The 16,482-nt window shown below is 36.4% G+C and overlaps 1 protein-coding gene across 1 annotated transcript in view; it reads left to right on the forward strand.

Annotated features, from left to right (window-relative positions):
• The window catches only part of LOC127416377 (intersectin-2-like), a 71,276-nt gene that overhangs the window by 45,459 nt on the left and 9,335 nt on the right, over positions 1-16,482 (forward strand). The window contains exons 18-34 of the mRNA XM_051655703.1: positions 1,985-2,124; positions 3,678-3,949; positions 4,517-4,638; positions 4,733-4,896; positions 8,030-8,102; positions 8,422-8,600; positions 8,935-8,990; positions 9,116-9,282; positions 9,795-9,828; positions 9,938-10,059; positions 11,359-11,455; positions 11,622-11,813; positions 13,206-13,327; positions 14,006-14,112; positions 14,309-14,492; positions 15,399-15,497; positions 15,874-16,041. Of these exons, the coding sequence (XP_051511663.1) occupies positions 1,985-2,124; positions 3,678-3,949; positions 4,517-4,638; positions 4,733-4,896; positions 8,030-8,102; positions 8,422-8,600; positions 8,935-8,990; positions 9,116-9,282; positions 9,795-9,828; positions 9,938-10,059; positions 11,359-11,455; positions 11,622-11,813; positions 13,206-13,327; positions 14,006-14,112; positions 14,309-14,492; positions 15,399-15,497; positions 15,874-16,041 (2,298 nt within the window). The remainder of the gene's footprint in view (positions 1-1,984; positions 2,125-3,677; positions 3,950-4,516; positions 4,639-4,732; positions 4,897-8,029; positions 8,103-8,421; positions 8,601-8,934; positions 8,991-9,115; positions 9,283-9,794; positions 9,829-9,937; positions 10,060-11,358; positions 11,456-11,621; positions 11,814-13,205; positions 13,328-14,005; positions 14,113-14,308; positions 14,493-15,398; positions 15,498-15,873; positions 16,042-16,482) is intronic.

The raw sequence follows: 16,482 nt of genomic DNA on the forward strand, positions 1-16,482 counted from the left end.
TTATTGCCTAAAATCCACCACGGGGAGGACTGACGTGCGGGAGAGAGAGCACGTGCGGGATAGAGAAAGAGCACGAGCGAGAGATGCCAGTTTACAGCTTCCTTCATTCCTGCAATGTTTTATTTCATGCTGACTGTATTGTTTTACTTTTTGAAAAATATTACTTGATTAAAATTACGAGAAAATATAGTGAGCCAAAATCATACAGATACATTTTCAAATTTATAAAGCTCCATCACTCTCTCCAATGCTCAGTGTATACGTCAGAGTCCAAATTCACTCACTCTTTTAATTCACTCCTTGCTGATATAGAGCACTCACTGTCATTCAGTAAATAGGAAATAGTGAATGAGTGAACGATTTCGGACACAGCCAGGGTGAGTCTGCCCGTAAAATAGAATCCGCATCTGACGTCATAGCTATTCCTGGCTCATAGGACTTTTATTGAGTACTATATTCACTGCCTGAGTAAAAATCCTACAAAATCCTTTTATGATGTATGTCAATATAACTTTGTAAATATGACAATTAATGACTTCTAAATAATTTGATACACATAATAGTATATTACCACTGCTATATATTGTGAAATTAAACATTTATTGTTCTGTGTGTTTTTCAGTTAGCTTCCATTTGGCAAGCTATCTACTACAGAATTACTGAACCACAATATTACAAAATATTTTACGTATTTACACACCTTACAATCTTATATGGCCACCAGCAATTAAGATGGAAAAAAACAGTGTGTCTTGAGCGGTTACCCCTGAGGACACTATTTCACGGGCGGACACAATTGATCATGACACCGCATCCACGCTTTGCTCATGAGAATGTAGGCTATTAGACCTCCAGATAGGGTTGCCACCCGTCCTGTAAAATACGGGATCGTCCCGCATTTAAATATGAAATGATGCGTCCTGTATCAAATCAATATGATCATTTTGTCCCTTAAGCAGGTCAGATGGTGTCACGGATAAATAGTTCCAGATCGTTGATTTAACATTGATAAAAGTTGGACATTTTTCATATGGTGGGTAAGGGGTCGTCTGAAAAGTCCACACATTGAGCTGAAACGTGCTAATACGGTGGATGGTGTGGTAAGGGACTGTCTGAGAAGCCACACATAGAGCTAAAACTATGGATGAATTGAAAAACAGAAGGTTCAATATAAATGTTCAATAAGATGTACAAAATTACACAGATCAAACAATGTACACAAAGAAGATTTTTTCTTTTTTTAAATAAAGTAGATGACAATAAAAATAAAACAAAAATACATGTAAATAAACACAGATGTTTACATAAATAAGATAAAGAAGGTGAATAATCAAAGAAATAAAAATAAACATTTATTTATGTCATGGGTCAGGAAAGTTCTCAGCATATAAAAAAGTTAATTAAATCAGCATATAAAAATATAGAAAAGATATAAACATGTTATTATTAATAACTTCAAAAGCATTTATTGCTAAAACTGTGAAGGACTATTATTGATTATTGAAGATGAATAATACTAAGAAATTGACCATTTATTCAGAATTATGGGGTACTGCCACTCCCTATAATTAATAATAATAATAATAATAATAATAATAATAATAATAATAATAATATTAAAATATAAATAATGCATGTTTTTATTGTTGTAGTCTTACTGTAATTATTATTTAGTTATTGTGGCAGAAATAAAACAATGATTAAAAATTGTTTATCGGATACTTAAAATCATTATATCCTGTATTGTTTGTTTGAAAAAAAAAAAAAAAGATTGGTCAATCTTTAATTTGATTATGCTAGTTTGGGCAGTCAGTAGAGCTCAGCACATTATTTCCTAACCCTAACCCTAACCCCTGAACCTAACCCTAACCCTAACCCTATCTCAGCATACAAATATTTATGTATTTGAAATGTCTCTCTGTTATTATAATTTTTGTTATAAACATAATCCAACTGTTGAGGGAGCATGTGGGTAACGTTTCAGGAGTTGAGACAGAGGCAAAGCCAGCAGCAAGACGTCCTAGAGCAGCTAAGGAGAGTGAGATCTGAGAAACTGACAGCGCTACAGAGACACAGGAAAGAGGAGGAGGAGAGGAAGAGAAAACAAGAGGATGAGGCTGCCAGGTAATCTCTTGCTCACACACACACACACACACACACACACACACACACACACACATATTGGTGCGGCTACCCTTATGAGGACTCTCCATAGACATAATGATTTTTATACTGTACGAACTATAGATTCTATACCCTAACCCTAACCGTACCCCTAAACCTAACCCACACAAAAAAACTTTCTGCATTTTTCATTTTCAAAAAAACATCGTTTAGTATGATTTTTAAGCGATTTGAATTATGGGGACACTAGAAATGTCCTCATAAACCACATTTATACCATAATACCCTTGTAATTACCAGTTTGTAACCTAAAACAAATTTCCTCGTAAACCACTTAAACCTGTCCACACACACACACACACACACACACACACACACACACACACACACACACACAAACACACACACGTGTTGGTGCAGCTATCCTTATTAGGACTCTCCATAGACATAATGATTTTTATACTGTACAAACTATAGATTCTATCCCCTAACCCTAACCCTACCCCTAAAGCTAACCCTCACAAAAAACTTTTTGCATTTTTACATTTTCAATAAAACATCATTTAGTATGTTTTTTAAGCGATTTGAATTATGCGGACACTAGAAATGTCCTCATAAACCACATTTATAGCATAATACCCTTGTAATTACTAGTTTGTAACCTAAAAAAAAGTCCTCGTAAACCACTTAAACCTGTCCACACACACACACACACACACACACACACACAGACATTTACCTATAGGGTGCACACAGTCATGGTAAACCTGGAAATATCAGGGAATCTTAAAATGTACATTTCCAAGCCTGGGAAAGTAATGGAAAATAAAAGAATTACTAAAAAGCGTCATGGAAATTTCTATAGTGAATATAGATTTTTCTAGGTTTACTCTGCTCTGAAATATTTCTTCACAGAGTATTTGCGCATTGTGATGCAGAATGTATGAAATAGATTTAAATAATCCTTATTCAATAATCACAAATGACTGTCATAGAAGGTCATGGAAAAGTCATGGAAATTCATTGGTCGAACTGGTGTGGGAACCCTATATTTAGAAAAACCTCTATTGTTTTTAAATAAAGCTAAGTTAAATTAGTATAGACCAGTAGTTCCCAACCCTGTTCCTGGTGGCCCCCCAACACTACACATTTTGGATATCTCCCCAATCAAATGCACCTTAATCAGCTCATCCACTCTTTAGTGGAGACTCCAAGACCTGAATTGGGTGTGTCAGAAAAGAGATATACAAAATGTGCAGTGTTGGGGGGACTCCAGGAACAGGGTTGGGATCCCCTGCTATAGACCAACTCTAAGCCAAGCCCTAACCCTACCCCTACAAGAAAACCTTTTGCATTTTTAGAATTTATTTTTTTCATTACTATTATTTAGTTTATTTATAAACCATTTTTCCTTTTTAGGACATCCCTAAAATGTCAAATTTAGCTACCTTCATAAAGTATGGCTAGGTTAAACTCACACACACTCTTACCTACTTATGTATGCTCAGTCTCAATGCACACTTACAGAAGCATTTTGTTCATGTGTACATTAGACAGACAAAGCTGGAGCAGGAGCGTCTTAAGCAAGAGGAGGCAGAACGTCAGAGGATGCTCGTCCAGGAACGAGAGGCCAAACTCAGAGAGGAACAACAGCGGCAGGCCCAAGCCCGACTTCAGGAGGCTCAGGAACTGGCACGAGAGAAAGAGGAAAAGAGAAGAGCAGAGGAGAGAGAGTGGGAAGAGAAAGAGCGACAGGAGAGAGAAAGGAATGAATTGGCGGTACACACTCAGGCCTGCATATCATACAATAGCACAGAGAATAAAGGTAAGTGTGTTTAAGTATAAGTGTGTGTTGATGAGGTGCTCTGCCAAAGCCTAAATTTGCCTTGTATTTTATCCACTTGGCCATGAATGTGATGTTTTCATTATATTCAATGTAATAAGTGCCGTTCTGTCTCCTATGAATTATATGACTTAATATATCAGAATGTGAGCTTTGAGAGAATTATCAGAAGGTAATAGACCTAACCATGTACTGTATAAAGGAATTATACACCCAAAAATGAAAATTCTGTCATAATTTACTCACCCTCATGTCGTTCCATATCCATATGGCTTTCATTCTTCTGTAGAAACACAAAAGGAGAATTTGTAACCAATGTGCTGATCGTTCATTTTCATGCATTTACAAAAAATGGTGAATTAAGCTTTTTAATGACTTAAATTAAGGTTTGCTCAGTGCTCACACTGGCTTTCTGTTTTGAATTCTTGTAAGATGATTTTAATAGTTAAGTGGTTAAAAGACTATTTCTATGATGCCTTTATAGATGTGTTTTATGGTTGTGGGACGGTTGTGATATGGTTATAAGTTGGTTATGTGCGGTTTTTGCAGGTTTACTGCCAGTGGTAACCACTGAAGATATGTCTAGTGTCCTCACCACCTACAGAGCTCTTTATCCCTTTACAGCACGTAACTCTGACGAACTCTCACTGGAGGCAGACTGTTTAATCGAGGTACATGTGTAAACACACATTGACTCATATACATATATACATTTTAAATTAACTCTCTCAAATACTCATATTTATGCTTCCTATGGATCCATAGGTAAATGAATCAACAGTTAGGGAGACTGGCTGGCTGTATGGGAGTTACCGTGGTAACAGCGGCTGGTTTCCAGAGAGTTATGCTGAGAGATGCAGTAAAGATAGTCAAACTGAACTGACTGCAGCTGTTATACACTCCATATTGCCCTCTACCAACTACCCTGGGTATGGCACTAAAACTACTCTACTAACACAGTGGCTATCTTTGAATAGGAATACCAGCTTAATACTTAATGAATACTGTGCAGTTTATGCTATATAGGCTACTGCCTACTATTTTTTTAATTAGTTTGCAAAACAACATATTATGCAACGATAAATGTTCCAAAAAGTTGTATGTTACATAGTTGTCACATAAGATTCAGCTAGTAACATCCAGTTATCATCTTGTAAATGAAAATGTTGTTTTGCATTTTCAAGATAATTTCTTAATATTTGGCAGTCTAATCAAATAATAAGTCAAGAAAGAGATGTTTGAAATTGCAGCTGATACTACTTGCCTTCTTTTCATCTCACTGGAAAGGGAAGGTCAAGTCAAGTGATTGCACTGTGGGAAAAACTGTACAACATGCAGTGCTCTTTTGTATACTGTACATTTTGGTTGGGTATTTCTTGCATACAGAAAAAATCACACTGTGCACAGTGTACATACAGTGGTATATACCGCAGAAATGGTCAAAGTAGTATGGTAGTATATGATCTGAACATTTTGATGAGCTTCACATTTATTAGATGCCAAAATAAGGCATAACAATTTGTGTCTCTGGAGAATATGTGAATCTGAGAGAAATGTTTGAGGCAGTCATTTAGTCTGTCACCTCTGTTTCATTCTTAATGAATGAGTGTAATAGACCTCTGAGATTCAGCAACATTCAGTAGGTGATATTCTCGACTGTTATTGAGCTGTATTAAATCTGCTAGTGGGACAACAACTTAAAGGAATATTCCAGGTTCAATACAAGTTAAGCTCAATCGACAGCATTTGTGGTATAATGTTGTTGACCACAAAAATAAATTTTGACATTTGAAAAAGCAAAAATCTGTGTTACAGTGAGGCACTTACAAAGGAAATAAACGGGGCCAATCCATAAACATAAAAATACTCACTGTTTCAAAAGTATAGCCACAAGACGTAAACAATATACATGTTAACATGATTTTAGTGTGATAAAATTGCTTACTAACCTTTTCTGTGTAAAGTTATAGCCAATTTGACAACTATATTGCCATGGAGATGTAATGTCTTGACTTAAACCCTAAAACTCAAAATCGATCATAAAAACGACGATTTACACAACTTTACAGCTCATATTATACACAAGTTTTAACAGAAGAATTAATGTAAGTGCTTTTATAAAATTATAAGCTTCACATTTAGGCCTTTTAAACCCACCAAAAATTGGCCACATTCACTTCCACTGTAAGTGCCTCACTGTAACCATACTTTTTTCTTTTTTTTTTCTTTTGCTTTATTTCTTTATTTCTTTATTTTATTTTATTTTTAAATATTTTTTTGTGGTTATCAACATTATGCCACAAAAGCCATCAACTGAGCTTAACTTGTATTGAACCTGGAACATTCCTTTAATAGACTGACATACAGGTGCATCTCAATAAATTAGAATGTCGTGGAAAAGTTCATTTATTTCAGTAATTCAACTCAAATTGTGAAACTCATGTATTAAATAAATTCAATGCACACAGGCTGAAGTAGTTTAAGTCTTTGGTTCTTTTAATTGTGATGATTTTGGCTCACATTTAACAAAAACCCACCAATTCACTATCTCAAAAAATTAGAATATGGTGACATGCCAATCAGCTAATCAACTCAAAACACCTGCAAAGGTTTCCTGAGCCTTCAAAATGGTCTCTCAGTTTGGTTCACTAGGCTACACAATCATGGGGAAGACTGCTGATCTGACAGTTGTCCAGAAGAAAATCACTGACCCTTCACAAGGAGGGTAAGCCACAAACATTCATTGCCAAAGAAGCTGGCTGTTCACAGAGTGCTGTATCCAAGCATGTTAACAGAAAGTTGAGTGGAAGGAAAAAGTGTGGAAGAAAAAGATGCAAAACCAACCGAGAGAACCGCAGCCTTATGATTGTCAAGCAAAATCGATTCAAGAATTTGGGTGAACTTCACAAGGAATGGACTGAGGCTGGGGTCAAGGCATCAAGAGCCACCACACACAGACATGTCAAGGAATTTGGCTACAGTTGTTGTATTCCTCTTGTTAAGCCACTCCTGAACCACAGACAACATCAGAGGCGTCTTACCTGGGCTAAGGAGAAGAAGAACTGGACTGTTGCCCAGTGGTCCAAAGTCCTCTTTTCAGATGAGAGCAAGTTTTGTATTTCATTTGGAAACCAAGGTCCTAGAGTCTGGAGGAAGGGTGGAGAAGCTCATAGCCCAAGTTGCTTGAAGTCCACTGTTAAGTTTCCACAGTCTGTGATGATTTGGGGTGCAATGTCATCTGCTGGTGTAGGTCCATTGTGTTTTTTGAAAACCAAAGTCACTGCACCCATTTACCAAGAAATTTTGGAGCACTTCATGCTTCCTTCTGCTGACCAGCTTTTTAAAGATGCTGATTTCATTTTCCAGCAGGATTTGGCACCTGCCCACACTGCCAAAAGCTCCAAAAGTTGGTTAAATGACCATGGTGTTGGTGTGCTTGACTGGCCAGCAGACTCACCAGACCTGAACCCCATAGAGAATCTATGGGGTATTGTCAAGAGGAAAATGAGAAACGAGAGACCAAAAAATGCAGATGAGCTGAAGGCCACTGTCAAAGAAACCTGGGCTTCCATACCACCACAGCAGTGCCACAAACTGATCACCTCCATGCCACGCCGAATTGAGGCAGTAATTAAAGCAAAAGGAGCCCCTACCAAGTATTGAGTACATATACAGTAAATGAACATACTTTCCAAAAGGCCAACAATTCACTAAAAATGTTTTTTTTATTGGTCTTATGATGTATTCTAATTTTTTGAGATAGTGAATTGGTGGGTTTTTGTTAAATGTGAACCAAAATCATCACAATTAAAAGAACCAAAGACTTAAACTACTTCAGTCTGTGTGCATTGAATTTATTTAATACATGAGTTTCACAATTTGAGTTGAATTACTGAAATAAATGAACTTTTCCACAACATTCTAATTTATTGAGATGCACCTGTATACTCACTTTTGCTTTAGGGTTGAATTATAAGTTTTGTTTTTACATTTTATTTCATGCATTTATTTGAACTCCAAATTACAACATACTTGACATTTATTTCTCATTTACTCTTTCAGGATTCCTCGGGTGGACATAGAAGGTCCAACACCAACACACACACCAACGTTTACAAACACACAACGCACACAGGTTGGCATGTGTGAATATATACATATTCTTTATCTCTCTCACATACATGTTCACATAAGTCATTTCTCTGCTAAAAAAATAGCTTAGCTTGTTTGAGATGGTCTAGCTGGTCTCCCAGCCTGGCCAGGCTGGTTTTCAGCTGGTTTCACTGCTTGGCCGTCTGGTCTCCACCAGACAAGCCTGACAAGGCTGGGAGATCATCTTAGGCTTTTTTGCTTGATTGGAAGATCATTTATAAGAATATTATATTTTATTACTGCCATTTTTTCTGTGTGTGCACATTTTTTGTGTATGTTTGTGTTTATTTGTGTTGCTGTAGGCTGTAGCTGTGTGCGAATGGGGTGCTAAGACTGACAGTCACCTGGGCTTCTCTAAAGATGACATCATCACTGTTCTAGAGAAGCTGGAGAACTGGTGGTACGGAGAACTAAATGAGAGTCGGGGCTGGTTCCCTAGTACACATGTGTCCATGGTTACCACCAATAACACACAGACCGAGTAAGCAATGAAATACCTCACACATGCGTCCACTCAACAAATTAGTCACAGACTAATCTTAAAGTCTATTGAAGTCTACTGCAAATATATAACATTGTATTATGTAATCATAATTGCTATTTACTGTAACTGAAATGACTAACATAATGCTTTGGAACTCAATAGCAAAAACTGCAGAATTTTAATGTTATCACAGGTAATTAATAACAGAATGTACTGGCTTACCAGGACTTGAACCCTGAGAGAGATGCAGCGCAATGACCAAAGATGTCTGGCTAGGTTGTTTTTATTTGCTACTTAAGCTAAAGCTTTCATGTTTTTGTGTCTCTCCTAGACCATTGTATTCTACTGTTGATGAGATTGAAATTTCAAATTCTTGTCTGCTTGAGGGTGAGGCACTGTTTATGTTTTTTTAGAATCATCAACCAAATCAGTTATTTTGACATACTTGTTAGTAGTTTGTAAGTTGATTCACCGATTTTTGTCATGGTTTGTATTTAATTTAATCTAATTAGAGTATGTGGCTCTGTACACATATGAGAGTCCGGAGTCTGGTGACCTGACGTTTTGTGCGGAGGATGTTGTCCTGGTAACAGAAAGGGAAGGAGAATGGTGGAGAGGGTGCATCGGTGACCAGTTTGGCCTCTTTCCTTCCAACTATGTTAAACCCAAAGATCCTGATGTACGCATATTTAACAAATGTAATATATTATCATGTATCGATAGTTACCTTTTGAATATTCATTTTTTGTTTAATGATGTAATATTTTTTTTAAAATACAGTTTGTGAATAATTTTATTTAATTGTACTTTGGTTATTTGAATCATATTAATTAGAATACCATGCTAAAAATAAACATCCTAAACCAGTTTTTGCTGGTTTGCTGATTTGATCTGGTCTTCCAGCCTTGTCATAGTGGTCTGTTTGACGGTTTTATAGGGGTTTTGGGCACTTTTTGGTTTTCTTGGAAACTGGTCAGGCTGGGAGACCAGCTAGACCAGCCAAGACAAGCTTTAACCAGCTAAGACCAGCTCTGGTCTCAACAAGCTTAAACTGTTCTTTTCAGCATAGTAAATGTTCTTTTGGGAGATAAATGTTTTAAAATAAGTTTCTATTTGTTAAAATCATGCACTCAGAGATATTAAAGTTGTTATGTATTGTGATAATCATGTGCTCACTGCATTATTTTTTAGATTGCCAAAGCTGGAGATCCTTGCAAAAAGCCAGGTGAGATTTTAAGCATATGATAATATGTGCCAATACACAGAAGAAAGAATCTAGGCCGGATATTTCAAATGTTAAACATTATTCATTTGCCATCTTGATTGGTCTTCAGAAATTGCCCAGGTAACCACGGCCAATGTTGCCACAACACCTGGGCAGCTGAGTCTCATGCCTGGTCAACTGATTGTGGTGCTGCATAAGAACTCAAACTGCTGGTGGCTGGGTGAGCTACAGGTCAGTATATCACATAGGACAGCAACTCTAAGTGCAATATCAGTTTGTGCCCACAATTACTAACCATTATAAATGCATAGTTTCGGTCCTGGATTCTGATTGGTCAATAGCTGTGCTTTATTCATGATAAAGCACAGCTGTGACCTCTTCATCAATCTATTATTTGTATCACTGCGCAGCATCCATAACTGATTGTTACTTTTGTTGTTTATTTTTATTGTTAGCAATGTTATGTGTACAGTCAGAGAAAATTATTCGGGAAAAAAATTATTGTTAATAAGGCCACGTCCACCGTGCTGAGTGACTCCAGCCAGGTCTCTTAAGCAACCAAATTGGCCCGGTTGCTAGGGAGGGTAGAGTCACATGGGGTAACCTCCTCGTGGTCATAATAATGTGGTTCTCGCTCTCGGTGGGGCGCGTGGTGAGTTGTGCGTGAATGCCGCGGAGAATAGTGTGGGCCTCCACACACGCTACGTCTCCGCAGTAACGCGTTCAACAAGCCACGTGATCAGTTGCGCGTATTGACGGTCTCAGACGTGGAGGCAACTGAGATTTGTCCTCCGCCACCCGGATTGAGGTGAGTCACTACGCCACCATGAGGACTTAGAGCGCATTGGTAATTGGGCATTCCAAATTGGGAGGAAAAGGGGAGAAAAAAATTATACAAATAAATAAATTAATAAAAAATAAGGCCACGTCCACACTAAATGAAGTTCCAAACTTCATGGGGATTTCAGAACTCAAGCCCAGTCCTGTGCTCGAGCCCCTGTTTGAAAACGCATTGATTTTGCTATGTTTATGCCTTTCATCCACACTAGAACAGTGTTTTTCCTCCGCAAAAGGAAACTTCTGAAAACCCCATACTTTGTAAAAGAATGACATTAGGAAACTAAAAAACAGAGTTTGAAAAATTAAACGGATTAGTGTGGACATTGCCTAACAATTGATTTAGTCAGAAAAAGAGTCTGTCATTGACATTAAAATATTTAAGGAAAGACAGTTTTAATAACAACATTGTTATAATATTGCATCAAAAAGAGGGAGAGGTTAATTATTTGTGTGTTTGGGGGAGTCAGGTTTTGCCTGTATTATGAGGAAGAATGTCCTCTCAAGGATTGTGAAACCTAAAATCACCTACTTTGTGGGGACCAGGAAAACAGCTTTATAAAAATAATAAATGTTGTCTTATTGAAAAGGTAAAAATACAGAAAGGTTTATGTAGCTCAGTATTATAAACAACAGAAGTTAATGTAAGATCTCCACCATGATAGAAAAACAAAAGTGTGTGTATGTTTGTAGGCACGGGGTAAGAAGCGTAAAAAGGGCTGGTTCCAATCCTCAAATGTCAGATTACTGGAGGCCAGCAGTGGCAAAATAGCTCCTGCATCTCAGCCATGTAAGACACTCACTCTTACACACTCTTCTATTCATCTCATTCATACTCCTTTGTATGTGCTGATGTGTATGTGCTCTTTTTCCTTCTCTTTATCTCTCTTTACCTCTTTACCTTTCCCTGTCCCATTCTGCTCCATCCACACATTCTCTCTCCCTCCCCCCTGTAGTGTGTCAGGTCATTGCAATGTATGACTACAAAGCAGCCAATGAGGATGAAATGAGCTTCCAAAAAGGTCAGCTGATCACCGTACACAACAAGGATAACCCTGACTGGTGGAAAGGAGAGGTCGGTGGGGTCAAAGGGCTGTTTCCAACTAATTATGTGAAGATGACAACAGAATGTGATCCTAGTCAGCAATGTGAGTAGAGCTACTTTGATCAGTTACTATTTTCACATCAGTTTTAAGAGTTGTTAGTTTAGAGGGCAAGGATGGAGAAAATATAAGCCTCTATATGTTTGAAAGATATTTTGAAAAAGAGTATCTGCTCACTGCAAAGGTTGAGAGGTTGAAAAGTATATATGTATATATGTATATATACAGTATATATTTCACATAGAGATGTTGTATATACATACAAGGCATAGAAATATGTTGTATTGAAAATGAGCTTAATGTAGTTGTTCAGTTTTGGCTGAACACTTAACCAGAGGATGAAGCGTCTATAAGATTAAAGGGACAAAATGAGAAATCCTTTCTTTCTTTCTTTCTTTCTTTCTTTTTTCTTTCTTTCTTCAAAATGTTCTAATATATATTCTCCGTTCATCTCTTCATTTTTCTTTATTCTCTTCTCTGCCCTCATCTCCTCTCTTCCACTTTTTTTTCCATTTCATCCACCTCATATGTGTTTTATTGTAGGATGATAGCTCTGGCCCCTCCTCCCTCTTCCTCCTCTCTTTTCTGGGCCACTCAGAACACTGCTCTGGTCCAGGAAGCAGCCTCAAGACTCTGTCCTGACTAGCTCTGTTTGGATTTGACTCCTCCCCTTTTAATATTTGTGTTGAAACTTTTCTTAAAATAGATAAATGAACAAATTAATTTACTCCCTCTGCCTTTAGCACACACACACACACACACACACACACACACACACATATATATATATATATATATATATATATATACGTATATATATATTTATTCATTTTTGTTTTTTTGTGTCATAGGGAAATGTTAGATATCACTTGCAACAGGCTTCATAAGATGAATTAAGGAGGTCATATCATGTGGAATTAAAAAAAAATATATATATATTTTTTTTTACTTATGATATAAAAGAGTTAATTGTACTATGAAAACATGTTTTTGTAATTTAGAAAGCTCAAAACTTCCTCCCCAGTTCAAAAAGTCTATCTATAGAAACTAAGCTGCAAAAATGGCTTGTTACGAAGACGTTCAATCCCTGACATAGGAAAACATAAACATATGACAATCTACTGCAAGCTTTACAGAGATGCTGTTATTGAAAATGGTGTAGTATAAGCAATATTGAAACCGACAACAAACCTGCAACCCACATATAAGCGCAACAAATCGCTCACATTTCACATCTGAAGTGATCATTAGACCTAGCTCTAAATGTGTTAACCTCTGGATGCATTTTTATATTGAAAGTATTCACAGGTATACTGTATGAATTAGAATTTTAGAAATAAAGTTTCTAATTGTGAGATGCTGTAATGTTGTGGTCACTGATGAGTATGGATGTTTGCTTGCATGAATGTGGCATGCTTGTCCTGTGTGTATGTGTAGGGTGTGCCGATCTGTTAAGTTTAGAGTCGATGTGCACTGAGGAGAGGAAGAGGCAAGGCTACATCCATGAGCTCATTCAAACAGAGGAGTCCTACCTGGAGGATCTGGAGCTTGCACTGGAGGTAAACCTACAAACAATTTAACATTCAAATGCTGCTACTGCATTAATTATACAGGGAAGTGCTTATAATATCCCTGCTTTTAGGAAGTAATGCTCTTCATAATTGAAACCAATTTAATATGGGAATATTTGGTTCCAAAAGTCAGAGACTATTAGTGAAATGTTGTAATTTAATAAAAAATATTTCATGACAAATTATATTATCAGAATAATAATTTGAGTAAACAGTTCAATTGAAAAATTATATTAATTTAAGAATATCTGAGTATTTTTTGTGTCCCTTTTTTGCTTTTAATGACAACATGTACTCAAACTTGCATGGACTATATCAAGTTTGTGCAAAACCTGTGATTCATGTTATCCCAGCATAATTTGGGAATGTTTTAAAGAGCATCTGGTGTGTTTCAATGGAGGCAAGAAAATCTGACCTTTTGTGCAAAATTTGCTTATTCGCTTAGTGACCTAAACATAGTGCAGAATCTTACATGTATTTATTTTTCATCATTACTCGAAACTAAAAAATGTTTTGTATCTGTTTAAATGAATAATAATAATAATAATAATTTTCAATGTGATCTCAGATTTTTGGACCACACTATATCTTTTCTAGCTTGTAAACTATACATAGGCCTAAATATGTTGATTTGTTTCATTGATGTGTGTATGTGTGGATATTAAGGTGTTCTATAAGCCAATGGCAGAATCAGGGCAGTTGACGGAGTCCGAGATGGGCATGATTTTTGTGAACTGGCGAGAACTCATCATGTGTAGCACCAAACTCCTAAAGTGAGTAAACACCAACTGTTGGAGTCCAACTGGTCCATAGCTTACACTGTAGCACTGTTGTATCACAAACATCGAACATTAAACTAGATTTCCAAAAACTACCACAAATAAATTGTAGCACTTAGGCAAACAAAAGAAAATGCAATCAATGTATAATACATAAATCGCAGTGGATAATATCCTGTATGTGTGTTAGAGCTTTGCGTGTGCGTAAGAAGATGGCTGGAGAACGGATGCCGGTGCAGGTAGTGGGTGATATCATGTCCTCTGAGCTCTCTCATATGCAGGCCTATATTCGCTTCTGCAGCTGCCAGCTCAATGCTGCAGCCATGCTGCAACAGAAAACAGACAAATCACCTGACTTCAAACTCTTCCTAAAGGTGAGAAGATACAGTTTAAGTTCAATACAGTATAATAACAGAAAAATGGTTGTTCACTCTCTCAAATGTGAATAGATTTCAAAATCTGTTGTTTTAGACAGATACGTACATTGAGAGACAAAAAAAACACACAAAAAAAAAACAAAACAAAAAAACAGCTTAGACCAGCCTTAGGTGGTTTGCTGGTCTATTCCTTACACATTCAAATATGGTTAGAGTTAGGGTTAATCTTTCCTGTGACCTGGAAATTCTATCTTAACCTTAGGTTGAGGTTTCTATTCATAGACTATTGTCCTATATTGAAAGTTTTTAAAAAAAAAAAAAATTATGCATTAGTGTGATCCACAGTTTCATTTAATATTTTAATATGTATTCTTGATAATAATTCTTTTATTGTTTTCCTGTAAAAATATCTAAAAACCATTAACACAAGATAAATTTAATTTATCTTGTTTTAGAAACAACACTGCATAAGATATTTAGGTTTTTCAGAGAATATATTTTTAACGTGTATTTTGTCTTCCTGTACTGGCAGAGTTTTTATAGTCAAAATAAGTGAAAAATCTACCAGTGCTGAAGAAGTAATCCAAAGTATTTAGAATACGTTACTGACCTTGAGTAATCTAATGAAATAAGTTACAAATTACATTTTACAGCATGTATTCTGTAATCTGTAGTGGAATACATTTCAAAAGTAACCCTCCCAACCCTGGTGATCCATGCCTAAAATATTTTATTGCAATGCTGTGCCAGCCTTGGTTACATTTTCCACAGTGGTCCACAAGAGGGAGCTGTAAATACTACGCTCGATTGACTACTGAGGACTTTTACTCTGCAGAAAGAGATAGGACATTATTTATACTCTTTTCCTTGTGTTTTCTTGTGTGGCTTTCATCTCCTTTGTAGAAAATAGCCAGTAATTACCGCTGTAAAGGAATGCCACTGTCTAGCTTTCTCCTGAAACCCATGCAGAGGATCACACGCTACCCACTGCTTATCAAGAATGTACGTGAAGCTTCTCCTACAGTCCTGAACAATAAAATGATATGAGGAATGAAAGCTACAATATTATAAAGAGACATAGGAAAAAAAGAAAGAAATTAAAATTGAAAGTAATAAAAGAGAGATAATGAAAAAAAGAAATGAGATATTTGAGCAAATTAATTTGTAAGGTATCTGAAGATTATTGAATGGTCCTTCAAATTTGGAGGAGAAATAATAATGCACATATTCACAGATAAACAATATCACAATAATTTTGAAATATGAACAATGTGAGCAATGGAATTAAAGCATCTTAAATATTGTTTTCATGTTTAATTTACATTTAATTTAAGCAATTCATTTATTTTACTCTTTGTTTTTGAATCTGGTCATTTAGATTCTGGAGAATACGCCTGTGACTCATGCAGATCATGCAAAGCTGCAGGCAGTGCTAGAGCAGGCCGAGGAGTTGTGCTCACAAGTGAATGAGGGAGTGAGAGAGAAAGAAAACTCAGATCGGCTGGAATGGATCCAAAACCATGTGCAGTGTGATGGAGTAATTGAGGTGTTTACTAAGATTGTTAACTAAATACACTACTGTTTACATTTTTGTGCTACAGAGTGACCTCAAGGTGTAAAAAAACAACTTTTATCATAATAATTATAATTATAATAATTATCATGTGTTATTAAAGAAATAGTTCACCCAAAAATGAAAATATTCTCTCATCATTTACTCACCTTCATGCCATCCAAAATGTGTATGACTTTCCTTCTTCTGCAGAATTTTTAGAAGAAATCTCAGCTCTGTAGATCCATACAATGCAAGTGAATGGTGACCAGAACTTTGAAGCTCCAAATGCATATAAAGGCAGCATAAAAGTAATCCATACGACTCCAGTGGTTGAGAAACAGATCAATATTTAAGTCCTTTTTTACTATAAATCTCAACTTTCACTTTCATCTTTTGTATTTGGCGATTCGCATTCTTCATGCATGTCACCAC

This window comes from Myxocyprinus asiaticus, chromosome 25, assembly GCF_019703515.2.
Source record: "Myxocyprinus asiaticus isolate MX2 ecotype Aquarium Trade chromosome 25, UBuf_Myxa_2, whole genome shotgun sequence".
Classification (NCBI taxonomy): domain Eukaryota; kingdom Metazoa; phylum Chordata; class Actinopteri; order Cypriniformes; family Catostomidae; genus Myxocyprinus; species Myxocyprinus asiaticus.